The 20917-nt window shown below is 36.2% G+C and overlaps 2 protein-coding genes and 1 pseudogene across 2 annotated transcripts; 2 read left to right on the top strand and 1 right to left on the bottom strand.

The window, feature by feature from the left end:
* Positions 1-986: 986 nt before the first annotated feature.
* On the top strand, positions 987-2426 carry LOC121760011 (60S ribosomal protein L30-like). Its single transcript, XM_042155610.1, has 5 exons — positions 987-1121; positions 1232-1337; positions 1440-1541; positions 2062-2130; positions 2222-2426. The coding sequence occupies exons 1-5, from the start codon at positions 1101-1103 to the stop codon at positions 2260-2262; spliced, it is 339 nt and encodes a 112-aa protein (XP_042011544.1). The 5' UTR covers positions 987-1100; the 3' UTR covers positions 2263-2426.
* Positions 2427-10111: 7685 nt separating this feature from the next.
* On the top strand, positions 10112-13434 carry LOC121762342 (transcription factor TGA1-like). The gene is made up of 9 exons (XM_042158190.1): positions 10112-10499; positions 11181-11345; positions 11443-11514; positions 11735-11794; positions 11909-11986; positions 12077-12140; positions 12288-12562; positions 12767-12991; positions 13072-13434. Exons 2-9 carry the CDS (start codon positions 11187-11189, stop codon positions 13222-13224), a joined length of 1086 nt encoding a protein of 361 aa, XP_042014124.1. The 5' UTR covers positions 10112-10499; positions 11181-11186; the 3' UTR covers positions 13225-13434.
* A 606-nt stretch (positions 13435-14040) lies between these two features.
* Positions 14041-19222, bottom strand: LOC121762419 (annotated as a pseudogene).
* Between the last annotated feature and the right edge of the window lie 1695 nt (positions 19223-20917).

Here is a 20917-nt window from a genome sequence, read left to right on the forward strand (position 1 = left end):
TCTATAAATACGGCTCGTTGAACTTCATTTCATTCGCACCACTTGTATTAAGGAGTATCTCTCTCTCTATCAGAAATTATATTTCCGAATGAATTTTCTACACAGCAACTTTAATGGAAATAAAAAATTCTATAAATACGGCTCGACCCCAGCCAGGGGCTGTCGCCCCTTGGACCCCGCAACTCGGGGGCGCTGCCCCCGAACCCCCGTCTAATCATAATGAATTCAAACAAGCGTGCACTCCGCACTTCCAAACTTATATGATGTCTCATTATGACAATATTGATCAATCAAATTTATCCAATTACACTAAAATAACCAACACGACATGCGCCAAAAACAAGCTCATATTCGTCTCCTGAAACGATATAATTGAAGAAGTATGACAGCGGAGGAGTCGTCGTTGATGGAATCTGTATTTATTGAAGTGTACTTTTTTTAGTTTTTTTTTGTTGAAATGTACCTTTCTTTTTTTTATTTAATGAAAATTTTATTCCGTAATCGTGGTGAAATTTTAATTCCGTAAATTGTTTAATTCCGTAAATTGTTTAATTTTGTGAATTTGTGAATTTTTATTATTGTGGGAAGTCCGTCGAGATGTCCGCCACTGCGCAGTGGGAAGTCCTTATGACGTGACAGTGCAGTGAGAAGTCATTATGACGTGGCAGAAGGTGTTTATGGGATGTCCGCGGGGATGTCCGCCGGAATATCCGCACCATTGTGGATGCCCTAATATGGTGATTAGTTATTCCATAAATATTTAAATTGATCCCATAACTCATAGATATTTCAGAATAAGGACAAAACTTATAAATATTTTAAAAGAAGGTCAAAACTCGCCGTTTATATGTGTATAGATTTATTTATTTTTGCATATTTTAAAATAATCTTAATAATATCATTTGCGATTTTAATATTTTTCCGGGAAAAAATTATATTTTCAGATTTTTGCGAATATCAGACTTTTGCGTAATTTCCAAAACATTGAGGGTAAAAATTGAAACTTCAAAAGTTACACAGAAAAATCCCTTCAACCCTTCTTATATCACTCGGTGCCGAGTTAGGGTTTCCGTTTCGTCTTCGCCGCAGACTCAGCGACAATGGTGGCCGCCAAGAAGACCGTATTCTCTTCGATTTCCGATCATCATTCCCTAATTTTGCTCTTAATTCTTAAAATCATACGAAATTTATAGCTAATTCCTTGTTTCGCTGATTCATTTCTGTTCTCCAGAAGAAGACTCATGAGAGCATCAACAACAGGCTCGCTCTCGTGATGAAGAGCGGCAAGTACACGCTCGGATACAAGACCGTGCTCAAAACCCTACGCAACTCCAAAGGTATTTCTCCCCTCGTTCCTTAGATTTCTCTCATTGCCCTGCTGAATAATCTGTATAGTGAAGAGGATTTTTGAGGTTTTTAATTTCCTGAAATTTTTGTAGGTAAGTTGATCCTGATCTCGAACAATTGCCCGCCTTTGAGGAAATCGGAGATTGAATACTATGCGATGCTCGCGAAGATCGGAGTTCACCATTACAACGGAAGTAAGTACTGATTTTGGATTCAATTTGGGTGTTTATCCTAATTTCCGTGCCGCCTTCTTTGATTTCCTTCTGAATTTTCATTGTTTATATGTTGATGCAAATGGTCGGTTAAATCATTCCTTTATTTTGGAGATGATAAATCTAGTGGAGTTTTGGCAAGTTATTCAAACTTTGAAAGAACATCAATTTTAATCACCAAAACATAAACCCTTAAATTAATTATATACCAAAATTTATTTAAACAAATACAGAACAACAATAGGAAGTGCCATCAACGAAATGGAAGTAGTTGACAAATCCTAGCTAGGGGATATATGTATATTTGCTTTAATTACGCGATGCTGGTGATATAACCAACATGCGTGCTAAGACTACGAATTTATTCGAGTTTGAATCAGGATGTTTTCTAATAATGCTACTGGTTTCTTTAGTAGTGCTTGTGTAGGATAATGAACATGGAGTATCTTGCAATGGATAACCAGTTTAATCTGACACTTAAAAATATGTTGTGAATTTCCAGACAATGTCGACTTGGGAACTGCTTGTGGGAAGTACTTCCGTGTTTCATGCCTCAGCATTGTTGATCCTGGTATTGCTTGCCATCTCGTTGCTTCTTACAATACATCAATTGAACACTGCACCGATTACTGATATTATTGATCGTTGTCTTTGTTATGTAGGTGACTCGGACATCATCAAATCATTGCCCGGTGATCGCTAGTTTTAATTATTTACATGACATTCTGGATCCCTTGTATCATTTTCTATATTTTATACGTTGACATTCATCTTCAACAATTTTCTATGCTGTGTTATGGTCCAGCTTGATCATGACATTACTGGTTTTTGACAGTCATATGAAATCTAATTCCCTATTTTTGTTCATTTATTTCTCTCATCCTTTGGAGTCTACCATTTTAGAGTATAGTGGATTGAACGAGCCTGCCAATTGGAATAAGATGTCATGCTTCCATATGGATTGTTATTCGTTTTTATACATATTCATATAAACTGATCTTGTAATGAATCCTTATTTTTTCACCATGAGACTTCTCAATACTCCTTACGTCCCCCACCCCATTAATTGACAACATTTAATTTGACACGAGTTTTAAAAAATATAGCGGAAAGTAAGTTGAAAAAGTTAGTAAAATTCGAGGTCTATTATCAAAAGTTGTATTTCTTTCTTCTTATAAGAATATGCACTCTTTTCTTTTTTTAGTTTTTTCACATGTACTTTTTAATTTTGGAAACTCTATTTTCTCAAATGAGATGTGACTTCATTCTCCACTAACAATATGTGACTCATTCTCTATTAACTATATTTTAATTAACTTTTCTCTTTATCTCTTTTTGACTTTATCAATTTTGCATTAAAATTCGTGTTGAATCCAAAATGTATATTTGTTTGGAATAGAGGGATTAAAAAGTATTAGTGTCAATTAAATAATCACGGATGAAAAAATAAATTGGTGTCAAATAATGAGGGACGGAGGGAGTATTTTCTTGATATTATTGAACTCTGAATCTCTTGATTTCCTTGAAAGTTTATTCGATACTAATTGTAATTGAACTTTGGATATCTTGATTTTTATCAATACTAATTGATTTAAGAGGAGCAAGTATTTTTTTTTATTATGGACTAAGATGGATGGTAAACTATTTATGCGATGTGTTAATAGTTTTTCAAAGCTCTTACTCTTCTGTATAACGGAATTAACCAGACTTCGCTTCATATGTTCGTAGTATATTTTGTCGAAACATTGAAGGATTTAAGTCAACTCATAACGTGTCAAAATTGGATGTTGGAGTGTTCAATTTTTCTCTGAGATGATATTAGCATTTGATGGTACGATGATTTTGGCTAATCACCTTTTTTCACATTTACACACTTCCATACTTCCACTAGCACTGAGTATATTTTTTTGTTGAACGCAGTATGAAATAAAATACAATACTCCCCTCTGTCTCAATTAATACCAAACATTTGTTTTTCGGCACGAGATTTTATGCAGGGTTGTTTTATAAGTTAATGAAGAGAGAGATGAAAAAGTAAAAATGATGTTTTTATTTTATGAAATGTTTCAATTTTAATTGAACAATTCAATTTTTTCTTAGAAAATTGAGGTGAGAAAAGATTACTGGATTCTGTGTTTATATCATATTATATAGTATATGGAGTGTATTTTAATCTTTTGAACATCTCTTATGTACTAAAATTCACATTTTCATTATAGTGGGCCCTTAATATAAACACTCATTATAGTGGGCCCTTAATATAAACACTCAAACTACATCTACGCACGAAATAAATTGTGTAATGGTTGTTTAGAGACCAACGAATACAGTGACAGTGTGTGATCGTTTCTTCCATTGGATGACAAACCTAACCAATATGTCACATTTCTATTTTTTATAATTTTTTCTCTCTAATTAATACATTCAACTATTTTTTATTCTTTCTAATTATTATCTTACTGTCCATTTAATACTTCCACACACTTCTTTTTTTTTATCCAATTAACCATAATAATCAATAACTTTTACAATCTCGTGTCGACTAATAAATGTGTTATCTTAGTCCGAATGGAGGAAGTACTATAAAATTAAATCAAAGTTGCAAAATCTGAGAAAAAATGAGAGGTATAAGAAGTACTCCATCTGTCCCTCTATAGTTGAGTCGTATTCTTTTTTGGATTATCCCACTATAGTTGAGTCATTTCTTTTTTTGACAAAAAGTATTTGACTCTCTTTTACGTTACCCTTTCATCTATCTACGTTTTACTTTTCTACTTTATTCTTCTTTTATTCAACTCATTTAAAATATTTTTTCTTAAATTTCGTACTAAAAAGAAATACTTCTACTATAAAGAAACAAGGAACGATGGAGTAAAAAGTGGATGACAGCTGTAAAGTAAATTAATCCCATGAGTCCAAGAGTGAAGAAAGTCGTAGACAAATTTGTGACTTTTTTCGGAAAGCTTTCACTTTTAACTTATTATCTGTGATTTATCCAAGCCCCACAGCTCAAGTGGTTGAGGAGGGAGGCAAAGATACCGCGCCATCCTAGAGGTCGCAAGTTCGACCCTTGGGAGGCCCAACTTGGGGATTAATTTCCCTGGGGGTTCTTGAGTCCTGGCCTGGACCCAGGCGCTGGGGGAGATCGGTCTACTTGCTACCCTTGATTGGGTTTATACAGTTGACTAGTTCCTTCCCGACAACTAAGCGCAGCTCGGTGGTAAGACGCTTCACCTCCGACCGTTACGCCGGAGGTCCGAGTCACTTCGGGGGGTAGATGGGGAACCATCGTCGATCCTCCTTAATAATAATAATAATAATAATAAAACTTATTATCTGTGATTTCATTATTTTCCATTCATGGTATGAATAGGGTTGGAACGGTACGATATACCGCACCGAAATGGTCATACCGCATACCGTACCGTACCGTGCGGTATGATAAAAAACCATACCTTTACCGTACAACTTTTGTCGGTATACCAAAATTTAGATATCGTTACCGTACCGCTTTTGTCGGTATACCGTACCATGATTTCGGTATACCGCAATATGCGGTATACCGCGGTATACCATGATTTCCGGTATATACCGTATTTGCGGTATACCGTGTTATTTACGGTATATACCGCAAATTTGCGGTATAACGCGGTATACCGCGGTATATACAAAATGCATACCTTTACCGTACCTAAAACTGTCGGTACGGTATGATACCGTACTTAAAAGTACGGTATACCGAAAATTTGGTATTTTCAGTATTTTTTCGATACGGTAAGTGCGGTATTTCGGTATATTTTCCCAGCCCTAGGTATGAAATCAGAAACATCGAAGTAGTGCGCAGTCACCTATACATAATGAGGTTGACTTAAAATAGCTACATTTATGACTTTTTACCTTCCTATAAAAAAGTACTCCATGACATCAAGTTACATGTCCTTCTAATTAACTATTACATAGTTACTCCCTCCATCCAGCAATAGCAGTCTCATTTCTAAAGAGCACGGGGTTTAAGAAAGCATTGGAATGTGTAATAAATGGTGTATGATAGTGGAATCTTGGGTCCACTTAAAATGTTTAATTTATAATTTTCTGATTTTAATTTTTTTTTATCACTGTTTTTTATTCCAAATTATATATCCAACAATCAAAGATTTAAAGTAAACAAACCACGCTAATTGCAGTCACAATCACAATATGGAGATTTAAACACCAAGAACAGAACCAGCTCAAGTCAATACACACTGCAAAATCCACACTTTAATTCAAACCCGATGTGAATCGATTTCAAAAAACAAGATTAAAGAATCAAATCTAGCACCGAACTTAAATCAAAGATCAAAAACCGCAGAGAGGCCACAAGATCAGATTTTTCAAGAACAAAATTTTATGAAATTAATACTCCAATACAACAATGTTTTGGACCATAGTCCAAATCAGACACACAACTAGTCGAAAAACCCTAATTACACTTAACACAACAATTAATTTCAAGAAGAGAAAGAGGATTAGGGTTCACTGAGAGAGAGATAAGGGACAATGTTTTGGACTGTATTCCATTTCAGAGAGAGAAGGAGACGACCGATTCGAGTTTGATACGGGATGGTGGAGTCGGCGCGGTGGAGTCGGTGGGTGATAAGGAGACGGTGGAGGCGGCGTGGTAGAGGCAGCGTGGTGCAGGCGACAGACGATAAGGAGGCGATGACGGCGGCGCGGTGGAGGCAGCGTGGTGGAGGCGATGGAGGCTGCAAGAGATTAGGTTTCCCAAGAGAGAATGGGAGAGTGAGAAAGAGAGAGAATGGGAATTCTTGCAAATGAGGGTAGAGAATGGGGGTTGGGGTGGAAATTAGGGAATCAATTTGGGGGGTTTTTTAATGGCATTTTTGAAATTGAAGTGAATAAGTAGGGTAATTAGATTGTCCAAATATGGTAAGTAGAACCGGGACTCCTATTCCCGGACGTCCCAAAACAGAAAAACGGGACTCTTATTACTGGACGGAGGGAGTATTTCTTTATTTTGAAAAATTCTAAAATAATTGATTTATTTCTATTTTTAACGAGAAGTAATCATCTCGCGCACTTTATTCACTTAACACACTATATGTGATCTCCGTGTAAAAAAGAAGCGTCTTTATTAACAAGGAAGGAATGAAGGGAATAGTTAGAAAAATCTAACCGCAATTGCTCAAGGTTTATCTAAAGTCTAACTAATGATACACATAAAGAGCTCGAGTTCACTCTAATTTAGTAATTATGTCTTCAATTAAGATTCTAAGCATGGGCTGGTTTGATGGGATTCCTATTAAAGTTTGGATCGTTAACAAAACTGAGAAACTCTATATTGTTTCTTGCATGAAATCAGTTAGTTCTTTTAAGTAATAAGCCACACATGTATTAGTAATGGTACGGCCACACCACTCTAATTATTTGGTTATCATGGATTACTAAAATCTAACTGCAATTTACTGAGATTGTTCGATTTACAAAATTATATTTCGTGCTCAATCATATACTACATCTCATGATTATTTTGCCTAACAAACCGAACAACTACTAAATTGATGGTAAAAGCCATATCTTGATTATGATCAACAACTTAATTTGTACTCAAATAATAACCATTTAATAAATCATCTTAACAACTCATAATTATTTTATTAAAATGGTGTGTTATGCGAAACTCTATAGAATTAATCTCAACTAACTCAACTTTATAGAATTAATCGCAAATTTAATTGTATCAGTCGAAATTTGGATAACGATTAATATGTACATATTACAACTGGGATGTGATCAATTGGTAACTCTTACTTTAATTGCTAACTACAACTAATTTAAGACTTAGGATTTTAGAGATCTAATGGTCTATAAATTGCCATGTGTAATTTCGTTTTTCATTTTTTTAATATTAAAAAGATAATAATAACTATCAAATTTAAGGTTTATGAACTCAATGTCAATATAGTGTATAAAATATATCAACACGAAGATATAGCAATGTTAACACAATTTCGTATTGACATTGTGCAAACATTATATTGACATATTATGTAAGCTGTGTTGATATTACTTGCTTCTTAAAAAATATGAAAATTCATGATTTTTTTTCAAATTTTGACATCGAAACATATGCATGTACTACTACAAAAAAGCGGAAAATAGTGACAACATCCAATAGCTCAACAACTAGTAACGGAATTAGTGACTGAAAAGTGACAGCCACTAATAGTGAGAGATTTATCTGTCACTAATGCGAAGCAGTCGCCTATGGTTTCCGTCACAGTAACTCTAGTGACGGAAAATTCCTCACTGAAATTTTTTATTGACAAGTTTATTAACGACGAATCTGCCGAAACTTGATCTGTCACTAATCTGTTAAGTGAAGGAATTTCACTGGTTAGTGACGGATATTTCCGTCACTAATTGGCGAGTTTTTTTGTAGTGTAGGATCTCGTTGGAATCCTTATAAAATTATCTTTAATTTTATATATGTGCGAAAAAATAATTTAAATTGAGATAGCTATATGCATTTAAAGTTTTGAGATATTTTTCAAAAGTTAGTTATAACTAATTTGTTGTTAATTAACATCATTACCCTTATTGACATTTTTTGTATATTGTATTGATACCCGGAGCTGAATGATCTTGGTCCTTGATTTGAAGATCTAATGTCTATCATTTAATTATAGTTAACAACTTAAATGTGAGTTAGCAATATAACACACTCCTATTGCAACTTGTAAGGGTGAATTGAAAAAATTGACATTTTATTGTTCTATAACTATTTTGTAATTGATCAGAATTTGTATGATAGAACTATGATACTACTTCTTCAGTCTCACTTCAGGAGTACTAATTGAGTCCGGCACAAGTTTTAAGAAATATAAATGGAAGTTGGTGAAAAAAATTACGGAAGGTGAATCCAATTGTATCGTATTGTTTAGCAGTAGAACTGGTAACTTTCGATATGACACGGACACGCACAAAGTTAATCGGTTTGGGTCGAACCTTATCATGTTTGGATCCTTATAAGTTTGACTTAATAAAAACCCGATGATACCGGTTTGGATTTGGAATTTTGGATTAAGCCTTATTGAATTTGATCGTTATCACTTGCACGATTGGTTAGCCCTATAATATCGCTTATTTCGGATTGTCGAGTCAATTTGTATTACAATGATTGAGTGGAGAGATGCATGTTCGAGAGTCTCTCTTGTGAGCTCTCTAGGTCTTGCAAGCCAACAAAAATAAGTAAATTAATTAATCACCCTATTTAAAAATAAATTACATCATCATAAATAAGTTAAAAATTCAAGTGAGCGTGGGGCTGTGGGCGAGGCTACAAAGATTTTACGACTATTATCCAGATAATTCTTCTTCTATTCCACTCTACTATTGCGCTTCTATAAATGAGACGCTTTTTTTAAGCTTCCCAAAAAATAAGAGATGCATGACCCTCATATATTTTTTCAATTTAATGAAAAGCATGAGCTTTATGCATTTTTTATAGAGATGCATTAGACTTATGCTTCTTTCAATTGAATACAAGCATAAGTTCTGAAGCAACTTTCAATTGAATACACGCATAAGTTCTGAAGCAATGAAAGAAGAAGCTGTTAAAAATCACATGAAACTCCTACATCTTTTATAAATACGCATGACGTTCATGTATTTGATTAAATTGAAAAAACGCATTAGGCTCATATGCCTCAACGTGAAAACAAAAAAATAAAAAACAAAAAACAAAAAAAAAGCGTGACAAACCAATTTGATGCCATCACTTCACTACCCGCTAAATGGATTCCAATCATTTGATATATATTTAAGAATTAGTATACACACTTCTGCAGCAGGTGCTACCCACTCTCCTTCACTTATTACCCGTTCCATAGTTTTTATATGCTTGTTTTTCTATTTTATGTAATGATGGGTCAATACGGTATGCATTAGTAATGATGGGTCAATACAGTATACCGTATCAAAATTGTTATACTATATATTATATTCAAAATCCACTATAAGTTAAAATCATATTATTACCTTATCAAGATTTTTGATATAGCCAATTTCAATATGTGATATGTCGTACCGAAATTCTATGTATCAGAATTTTACGGCATACCCAATTTCAATTATTCATTAGAAAAGTGTGTCCATGGAAAGATAAATGGGATAATTCAAGTGAAATATTCTCTTTAATTTATGAACTCTATTTGTTTTTTCTAAAATCGTAGTATTTTTCTTCTTGACGAAATGCTTCAGGATGCCATAACCGAGCTTTAAAAAAAAATAAGGGTTTAAGACCTTCAAAACTTTAATTTTATCATATAAAGAAAAAGACAACATGGACCTCAAATAAATTCAAATTTCTACAAAATTATTCACATAATTACAATAGAAGCAATTAAAATAGGAGTATTAATTTGTTGTTGGTGGATGATGAGAGTGAGCATTGCAAGTGAGAGTGACCTGGTGCGCATATTCTAAGTGTAAGGCATAACACTACAAATATACTCACTGTTGCTTAGTTGCTTGCTTGTTTCTTTCTTAGTGGAAATCTCACCAATAACTTTTTCATTCTCCCCTCTTTCATTTCACACACACACACTTGCTTCAAATTGCTAATATTCACAATCACATTTATACCTTATAATAGTAGTGATAAAATACTCTATTTGCAAGTATGTCTCAAGTCTTTTTCTTCTAATAGCATAGTATATTTCCATTTAAATATAATCAAAATTTGAAAAATTAAAAGGTATTGCGTTCACAATCATATTCATATTCATATTCATATTCGCCTCTCTCTTCTTCAGCATGAGAAAAAATGGAGTCTTGAATAGTTTAATTTAGTTCCACTTTGAAGAGAGCTGCTGCTGCTGCTTGATGTTGAGCAGAAGCTTATTCTAATAGTGGCCTCTTTCTCCTCTCCAATAAAAGGTTAGTCTTTTCTCAATTATTTGTTTCTCTTTCATTTTCAAGAATATAAAATTTGATAAATGGGCTGTGAGGAATATAGGCAGGAACCTGTTTAACTGTTTATCCTATTGCTTGAAGCTTTCAATACCAGATTCTTGAAGCTTATTCTCTATTTATTTAATTCACTTTTCTCATGATAGAGAGGATTTTAAGCTAAGGTTTGAATCAGGATTGAAAATTTATCCTATTGTTGACAGAAATTTCTCCTATTTTCTGTTTGTTACCTGCTCTATATATATTGAGCTTTGTAATTATACAAGATTACATTGCCTTTTCTTGCCTTGATGTTTGATCTATAATTATCAATATTAGAGTTGCTTTAGCTTGGTTGGAAATTAAGATACTGAATTTAACCATGTGAATGAGGATCAGATGCTGTTTCTGATTTTGTGAATGAGGTTATTGAGATCATTAATGTCTTAGAATAGATTTGATATGTGAAATCTATAATTTCTAGCTTGTGAATTTTGATGAAGTAGTTGCAGGTTCTCTTCCATTATATATTAACCTCTTTAGCAAGTTCATATGAAACTAATGAATTGATTGCATGTTTTGTGCTGATGAAAAAGTTCCATTGTTTTGTGCTGTTCAATTCATCATTTAATCTCGAGATTTTGTTTGAAAAGTCGTCTTCTTAAACAGCCAACAATGATGAATTCTACATCCACGCATTTTGTTCCCTCGAGACGGATGGGTATATATGAGCCGATCCATCAAATGGGTATGTGGGTAGATTTCAAAGGCAACGATTGTCTGGATGCATCTCCTCCGATGATTCTGGAGGTTGACCCTAAACTGGATAATCAGGTACAATTAACCGTGTTTTATATTCACGTCTATAAGCTCGTTTTCAGGAGTTATCTATGTCCAACTTGTTGGCTGACTTGGTTTCATATGTGTCTAGTCAGAGGATACTTCACACGGAACGGTAGGACCTTCACATAAATACGACCAAGAAGCAAGTAAACCACCTAAGGTAAATATCCACTGGCCTCATAACTCGAATTGGGTATTTATATATCCATGTCGCTAAGTATGTTGTATCATTAATATCATGTACAATGATGCAAGTAGATTGCAAATGAACGAAATAGTTGAAGACGATGGCCTAATGCTTTCGATAAATAGCACTTTTCTTGTGCATCTTCCGTTCCAAAATCTCAATATCTCTGTTAAATGTGGTGACAAAACCGTAGGTATTAAGGCGTCTAGCACAGAACCGTGAGGCTGCTCGTAAAAGTCGTCTCAGGAAAAAGGTACAACGAGTCTATGGCAAATCTTACACAGTATCTATCACATCAACAAAACTGTTAATATATCTAATGTCGCGTCTGTACATCGTTAGGAGCTAACCAAAATTTCGGTTCCAGGCCTATGTTCAGCAATTAGAAAGCAGTAAACTAAGACTTATTCAGTTAGAGCAAGAGCTTGGCCGGGCCCGGCAACAGGTAAACTTCAGCACCTAATCTTTACTGATTGAGCTGCACTTTTCAACTTCCATTGCCTCTTTGTTTGAAGACGCGTACTTATTGCTGCAGGGGCTGTACGCGGGAAGTGCTTTAGATGCTAGTCCACTGGATTATGCTGGGTGTACGAACCCAGGTTCGTTTACTCACACTCGATTCATCCATCTTTTAATCATCTACTCATTATACAAAATTTATACAGGGTATGCTATAACTTCATCACTTGTGAGATTGTTTTCTTTTGTTGTGATATTTTTCTTAATAATAACATTGCACTTTTCAGGTATTGCTACGTTCGAACTGGAATACGGACAGTGGGTGGAAGAACAAGATAGAGACCTATCTGATCTGAGGGATGCTTTGCATTCATCAGAAACTAGAGACTCGGAACTGCAAAAATTCGTTGACGACGGACTTAGGCATTATTTTGAGCTTTTCAGAATGAAAGCTATAGCAGCGAAAACTGATGTGTTCTATCTCATGTCTGGCATGTGGAAAACTTCGGCTGAGCGCTTTTTCTTTTGGATTGGTGGATTCCGGCCTTCTGAACTTCTAAAGGTAATCCACATTTTATTTCTCCGATTTAAAATTATATGGTGTCATATGGTCTCATTCACACATGGCATGTAGCCAACCTTCTCGGCTAATGCAGCTGAAGACGCTTTGTAACGCATTCCTTTATTGAGATACAATACATCCCTTGTCGCGTTGAGACTTAATACGTCTCTTGTCGCTCTGAGACTTTAATATGTGTGGAAACAGGTTCTCTTACCGCATCTGGAGCCGTTGTCTGAACAACAATGTTTGGATCTTGGAAATCTGGCGCAATCGTGTCAGCAAGCAGAAGACGCGTTATCGCAGGGAATGGAACAACTCCACCTAATTGTGGGGGAAGCCGTAGCCAAACAGCTCGGTGAAGGGAACTATCTCCCAATGGTAGGTGCTGCCATTGAGAAGTTGGATGATCTGGTCAGGTTCGTGGGCCAGGTAAGGAGTACGACTCATTTTTTTCGATTTGAGAATTGATGATGAAAGATTGATATTGGAATTCTTGATGATGGAAACAGGCAGACCATCTGAGGCAGGAAATTCTGCAGCATATTTTGCGGATACTCACCACCCGGCAGGCAGCTCGAGGGCTGCTTGCTTTGGGTGAGTACTTTCAGCGTCTCCGGGCATTGAGTTTGCTTTGGTCATCGCGGCCTCGTGAATCGTCCTAGTTCGTGGAACCTCTCATCACCTATGTGTTGATGTGTATAGTTAGCTACCAAATTTCAGTTGTCTGTTTGCACATTTTTGATCTGCTTCCAGTCATTCAACAGTTGTAAATATAATTACATGGTTTATATTTAGGGTTCAGGGTTTGCACATTGTTGTTGTTTGCATTGCTATTTGTAGTTAATATATATGATCGTTGTATATTTTAAAAATTACATGAAATGCTACAAATTCTATATTAGAGCACAACAACATTCGAACGCTCAATTCTTGCGAAAGTCCTCCTATGCCTAGAGGGGCGGCCGCCCTCTCCCTACTGTCCGTAGAGCCTAAACGTCCCCTAGAATCGAGTCGAAAATAGCATGATCACCCCCTATACATATAGAAATATATTACCTCCGTCCAACAATAGGAGTCACATTTGGTGTGGATACGAGTTTTAAGAAATATAAATAAAAGTGGGTTGAATAAGTTAGTGGACTATGAGTCTCATTTATATATATATTAGTTTTATAATAAAATGTGAGTGAAATAAGTTAATGAAATTTGGAGTCTATTAAACATTTATGATAAAAGTGAAATGCGACTGTTATAGTGGGACGGAAGAATTATTTGTTTTGAATACGCATCAATAATATTAGTAGCCTAATGGTTAAGTATTTAGTCACTTTCTCACTGATTCAACCTCAACGGCAACATTACCTCTTATTATCCCTTTAATATTTTATGAAATCTAGACTTTTACTAGTATACATATATTACAAGTTTTATTTATTTTAAAAAGTCTAATCATTTACACTAGTGAGATAATTGTAAAATATTTGCAACAATTTTGGAATTTTTAGGTTAAGATGTTTGTCTAACTTAATATTTTTGTACAAAGCTTACCTTGTAGTACTATTAAAGGGGTGAGGAATGAAGCATTCCATTTTTGTGCAATTTTCATATACATTCTTACAGCTACAGCAAGGAAAGTTAGAGCCACAAAAATCAATCCTCGCCCCACCCCAAACTTGCCACATTTCCACTTCTCAAATTTTATTTTTTTGGAGTCATGTCTCAGTGCACCTATGATTTATCATGTCAGTCTTTCTGTAACGAATCGCTTTATAAACCGTCATCTCAATTCCGCTCAACCTGCATAACAACAGCATATATTCAAGCATGCGCAACGCAAGCCCTCTTAACGAAATCAACAACGTAGAGCAATAGGAAGCCACAATTTTTCTTTCTGGTAATGTGCCATTGTGAATGAAAAACACTTACCATTCACTTAAGCTACCAGTGATTAGCCTCTCTCTCTGGTCAAATTTTTTAACCTTCACAATGCCGATCAACACCTTCAACCCGAAAAATGCACAAAGGACGTATGCAGTCGTAGCAGGCACCTGGATACCAATATCAACTCTGTTACTTATACACACTACATGTATGGCGATGTTATTCAAATCAAATTACAGTAGCAGATATTGTCACAGGCCGCGTCAAATCTTCCATTTATACGAAAATCTGATGACTTACATGGATGGAGTTCACATACAAAATGGTAGCCAAGTTGATCAGACTTCCAGCAGCAACAACCTATCGGATTACTCATAATGATTAGCAAAATCGAGGAATACAAGGTCAAAAAAATATGTTCACATCAACTTTCCACGTTTAAATTGAATTAAGTTGGTACGCACAAACTTACACTCCCAATTGTCTCTTGAACAGTTGCAACGCGTTGGAAAGCTCTCTCAGATTCCAAAGCTCGTACGCGAAGCTTTAAAACACCTTGCTCCTAACAAAGATGGATGAGATGATAAAAAATGATCAGAAAAATGATTCATGCTTTGTTAAATCTACAGATCAAGGAAGACTACCAATCGTTGTATAACTTCAGCCAGCTTTTCGACCCTATTAGCCTGCCTAAATAGATTGTAAAATGCACGAGCTTGTCGATCCCATCTTTTCCTGAAGTCCTGGGAACAGGGAAGATCGGATTTTAGCAAGTTTTTCATTTTTAAGTCCGTTTGACCCTTGTTCGAGATTTATATAACGCGAAAAGAGCCTGCACAAACTTGCCTTTATAATAACTTCAATGCCCGCTTCACGGAACTTTAACAATTCCAGAGCATAGCTGTGTGAACAACATATATACATAAGTCAAAATAAAGATAATCTAAGCTTATGGTTATTAATACTTTTGTTTAACTTCAGAAATCTCAAAATGCTTACGGTTTAGCAATCTCAGTGATGTCAAATCGAGGATCGAGTCCCTTCCCAATAGCATCCAACACTATGCAGAAAAATGAACTTTAGTATCTACCAGCACTAAAATATGTCAGTAATGTACTATGAAGTATACGAACTACCGTGAATTACCCGAAAAGGATCTAACAACTAAGGTAGAAGTGGCAGGAAAGCGGAAAGGTTGATCTGCTGCAATTGCCAACAAATCTTCACCTGTTAAAGCACAAACCATCAGATTTCATTTCCCTAATCAGCAAAAGTAGCTAATATGACATAGAATAATTAACCTGACTCATTAATGTATTACCAATTGATTAACAAATTAATCCACAGTAGCAACTTACCAATTGCAGCGAGATGTTGTTTCTTTTTCTCGATCTTTTCCTCCTTGGTCAATGGCTTCTTGAATCCAAGTTCCATCGTTGCCGTTTCTCTCTCTTTTCTTTGCGCTGCAAGGCGCTCCTCGAAGCTACAGTATTTCAATTTCACCTTAGTGCCTAGTTTTTTATTAGCATAGCCTGACCAAAGAAAGCATTAACTAGCCACAAAAGGAAACCTGTTGAGGAAGAACTTTGCAGTTCGTCTGACAGCCGGTAAATCTCCAGTTGGTACCAGAACACCCATTTGAAACATTGCTCGAAGAACCTGCATTAAATTGATTGTTTTCGTTGTTTGAATTAGAATTCAGACATATCAATCCTGCTCATAAGCAGAAGATAATTAAATTTTGAGAAATGACTTTATCAGCATCTTTCTCATAAACTCCATAAAATACTTCTAGCAAACCCTCTCGGATGTTAGGACTTATTCTGCAAATGTTTACATCAAGACGTCATGTTGCAATAAAGATAATCAAACTATAATCAAGGAAACGAATATTTTCTACAGGACTGCAGATAGAAAATACACCTTCCCATCATTCCAAAGTCATAGAAGATCAATCTTCCACCATTAACATCATCCACGGCTATATTTCCAGGATGCTGTACAAGAAATTAAAGTACACATGTTAGTCAACGAGCAAACAGTTCCAGAACAACAAGCAGTGAGGAGCACTCACTGGGTCAGCATGGAAGAAGCCATGAGATAATATCTGCTCCAGGTAAGACTCAACAGCATATCGACCTAATCTAACGTGAATTAACAAACAATAATAACAATAAGTGTTCCAGATACGTGAAGATTGAAAATACAATGTGTAATAACGTTAGTGAGCTTAGAATGATACCTCTTGCGGTCAACACCCAACTGATCAAGAGCTTTTATCCTGTTTATTTTGATCCCTGGAACATACTCCATAACAAGAACCTATCAGCCATGGAACTCATCAATAAACTAAATAAAATATCTAAGACATAAAATTTCCATCTTTGACAATTCCTGAAAGTTCGAACCTGTGGAGTTGTGTACTCCCAATATATAGATGGAACCTTCACATAATCCATGTTTTTAAAATTATCTGCAAACCTCTCTGCATTAGCAGCTTCTTTAGTGTAGTCAATCTCCTGAAAATTGTTGCATCATATATATTTTAGATACAAATTCTGTTAATAGATCGAGAAAATCTATGTTGGATTGAATAAATAAATAAATATTCTGTGTATGCCAAAGTGTATGTGTCATTGTGTTGCCATATCCCACATATAAGTAGCCCACCTAAATTTTCTAATGTCAGAAAATTACAACTCTAGTACCGAACGAAACTTCTTACCTGGTATAAGACACTTGCACATTCATCGTATATGGCGACCTAGTCCCTTTTTGCACCATCTGATTTTGGATCTATTTTCTGGAGATATTCGGCTATCACCTGAAGAAGTAAGAAAATCAGAGCAATACACACCTCCTTTGTTATTGTTTCAGAAGAACGAGATTCTTGTGCTCGGCAGCTCATGCAAAGCTGACTTAAGCCGAGAACTAGCATAAGGAACTGAGAACAATGAACAATCACAATCAAACTTACCCTCAAATTCTTAAGGTATACGTCAAAAAGATCCTTCAATCCAGGTCTCTGTACTTTAATAACAACTTCCTGTCCCTTCAATTTTGCTCGATGAACCTGACCTACAAATTGGAATCATTATTAGTGTGATAAATAAAACCTTCTCAGATAATAGAATGTATATTAGTATATCACATTGTGTCAAGGGTGTATTTGATATACCAAGACTTGCTGCAGCAATTGGCTCTCGGTCAAATCTGTCAAATATATTATCCACGGGAGATCCAAGCTCTTCCTCCACTATGGCTACAGCAGTTTTTGATGGAAAAGGAGGAACTTGATCCTGCATGAAGTAGCTAAGTAGATTACTTTCACTGACCAAATTTTATAATAAGTTAACTACTTCTGAAAAACAACTTCTTAATAATATATATGCAGAGGTAGTTGTAAAGGAAGAAGGCGGATAGAAAGAGCCAAGCCGAGTGTTCAAATATGATCTAATAGCAATAATGCTATAATTGTATTTTCTTTTACCATCTTTGCGGAGTGAAATCCAGTAATTTAAATAAAACGAATTATGAGAAATTTCTTTGGCAAGCATGAAGTTACACAAGTTATCTATTATTGTAAAACTAGAGGCAAATCTATCAAATATGTGTTATAGTAGCTCTAACCTACAGACTTCAACCGGGTAAATGATCATAACAAGTATGACATGATGTATAAGTTCTCAATTTAATATCTTTAGGGAATAGAGATATTAGTCCCTAAAACCACAAGTCCACAAACTTGGTCAAATCTGGTATTTCCCACGACCTTTAAAATTGTCTAAACTATCACAAACTTTACATTTAGTTTGTTATTTCCCACGGCAGGTCAATCACCATATCTGACATACGTGCGTGGCTTTGTATCCTACTTGGTACTACTAAATCAAAGTGACTTTCTACGTGGCTTTTTATTCTAATTGCCACAAACTTAAATAGTAGTCTAAAATATCATAAATATTTCACGGTTAAACACATAGAATAAATTTTAGCCGAAAATATCTTATTTGGATTGGGTTGGGTTGGGAAATAACACATGAAATGTAAAGTTTTATGATATTTTAAACCAAATTTACAGTTCATTAGAAATACCAGAATTTGGCTAAAGTTCAAGGGATAGAAAACCAAGAAGTTGGAGTGGAGCATAACAATTTTAAGATAAATGAGTTTTACCTGGAGCTCTGATAATTGATCAACATATTCTTGAGGAAGTATGTCTACTCTTGTAGAGAACTGCTGACCAATTTTGATGAAAGTAGGACCCAGTCTCAGAATATTTTCCTTCAACCACTTGGCCAGTACCTTCCGCCTCTGAGATTTCTTTTCCTCTGTCATTCCTCCTGCACATGGATGGGGCATCGGATGTAACATATAAGACAAGTTGGGGAGGGGGGAGGGGGAGGGGGAGGGTCATCCTGTCCAAATTGTAGGTGAGCTTATTAACCAAAAACCACATCATAAGTAAAATGGCAAACCATCCCACGAAAGAAACATCCTGATTTGAAGCAATGGTTCTTAAGGAATAGAAATAGTAGCAAAAGCACATAAGCCCAAGAAACTTTGCTTACAGCGGCCTATTGAGAAAGCTTGTCAACATTTTGGCTTCTTTCTTTTGGTGGAAAAGTATAAGCACAGTGACAGACACATTGTATAATGCGAAATTTTGGTAAAGAGAGGTATTCTTTTTAGACAATGGATATAACTCAATAGAGCAGCTGGTAGGTATAATGATCAGCAAACATCGTTATCCCTTCAGTCTCTTCGGCTACCAAGTAATCCTCATACACATACAACACAAGTAGTATATATTATTTCTCTAATAAATTTGTGATCAAAACTACATTAGCTAAAGAAGCTAACCTCTGTATGAAAACTTCTGATTGCTTAACCAAGCCTTGAATACGAAACTGAGAACAAATCCCCATATTTCCAAAGTCCTCTGAATCGTCGAATACGTTTTAAATCTGTTCCATCGGCCACCAGGGGCAACCGATACCTATAAAAACCATGTATAGTTATGTACCAATAAATTCGTGTCACGCATACAGCCAGATTTTCATATTCCTACTACATATGCATCCAATAAAGACAAACTCAAATTAAGCCCAGCATTCTCGAATTCTTTTACCCATTATGAAGACATCAGGCATCCAAATTACTTAACCTTAAAGAGCTAAGTATCTTATACCATTCAATAAGCAGGTTTAGTATATCACAAAACTAACAATATACCTCAACTTGATCTTGTTCTTTTCTCTTGAACCAAGCATCCTCATGCCCTATCTCTTCAACAGTTTTTTTCTTTCCACTAATCACCTCATCTGTTTTCACTATTTCCAGTCCACTTTTAGTAGCCACATTCCCATTTACATATTTTACCAAATTCTCATTTTCTTTCTCAACTTTCGCACTTCCATTAGCATAACTCCGAGCTGTGCCATTACCATAGGCATAGCTCCCACTACCATTCCCATTCACACTACGATTTAACCTAGTCTCCAATTTTGTATCTCTCTCATCAAGAAGAGTACTTTCCCCTCTCTTTACAGCCCCAATTCTAGTTCCTGGAATTTTGATAGTGATAGTGCCTCGAGGCTCAAAGCTATGGATTCTAGAAGGAGAAAGTTTGAGAATTTTGGAGGGGTTTTGAGGAGAAAGAAAGACAGGCGCGGGCTGGCGTTAAAGTGTGACATTTCTTGATAAAGTAGCCATCTTTTCAATTCTTGAACCTCAATAAGCAGAAAGATCTTTCCTTTATTAGATTGCAGAAATTGCCAAATGAAGTGGGGGAATGGTGGTGGAGAACTGGAGTTGGTAGTTTCCTTTTTGGTTTATTTTGTTTTGAAGAAATGGGCATTTTAGGCCATCCACAATAGCGCCTAGCGCACCGCTTAGCCGAGCGCCGGCGCTAGGCGATCTATTGCAACCGCCTAGCGGTTTTCCGGAATTAAAAACCGTCTAGCGCTCGGCGGTTCCATGGCGCTAGGCGGTGCGCTGGGCGATCCGCTCGGCGCTATTGCAGCGTCCGGATCGCCTAGCGCACCGCCTAGCGCGATTTTTTTTTTCGAAACACTATATATACGCGTCTTGCACGTCATTTTCATTCGCACCATTTGTTTTAACGAGTACTCCCTCTATCTAAATTTCTGCACAAGATCAACAACGGTAAATGGATCTCAACAACGAGCCTACTTCAGGGAGTAGCGGGTCTCAAGGTCAAACTCCCCCGGTCCCCGTGGGAAGTGGATGGAGTCAGATGCCACCATACTACAACATGTACCCGTGGCAGCAGATGATGCCCGGGATGCCAGCCGGGGGGGTTTCCGGCGATGCGGGGTGGGCACCCAGTGGCCAGATGATGCCGGGGTAGGCACCCAGGATGCAGATGACGCCCGGGGGGGTACCGGCGACGCAGTGGACGACAGGGGGGATCCCCGGCGACACAGGGGATGCCGGGGGACGTCTATCGCC

The sequence above is a fragment of the Salvia splendens genome, chromosome 13 (assembly GCF_004379255.2).
Source record: "Salvia splendens isolate huo1 chromosome 13, SspV2, whole genome shotgun sequence".
In the NCBI taxonomy this organism is placed as follows: domain Eukaryota; kingdom Viridiplantae; phylum Streptophyta; class Magnoliopsida; order Lamiales; family Lamiaceae; genus Salvia; species Salvia splendens.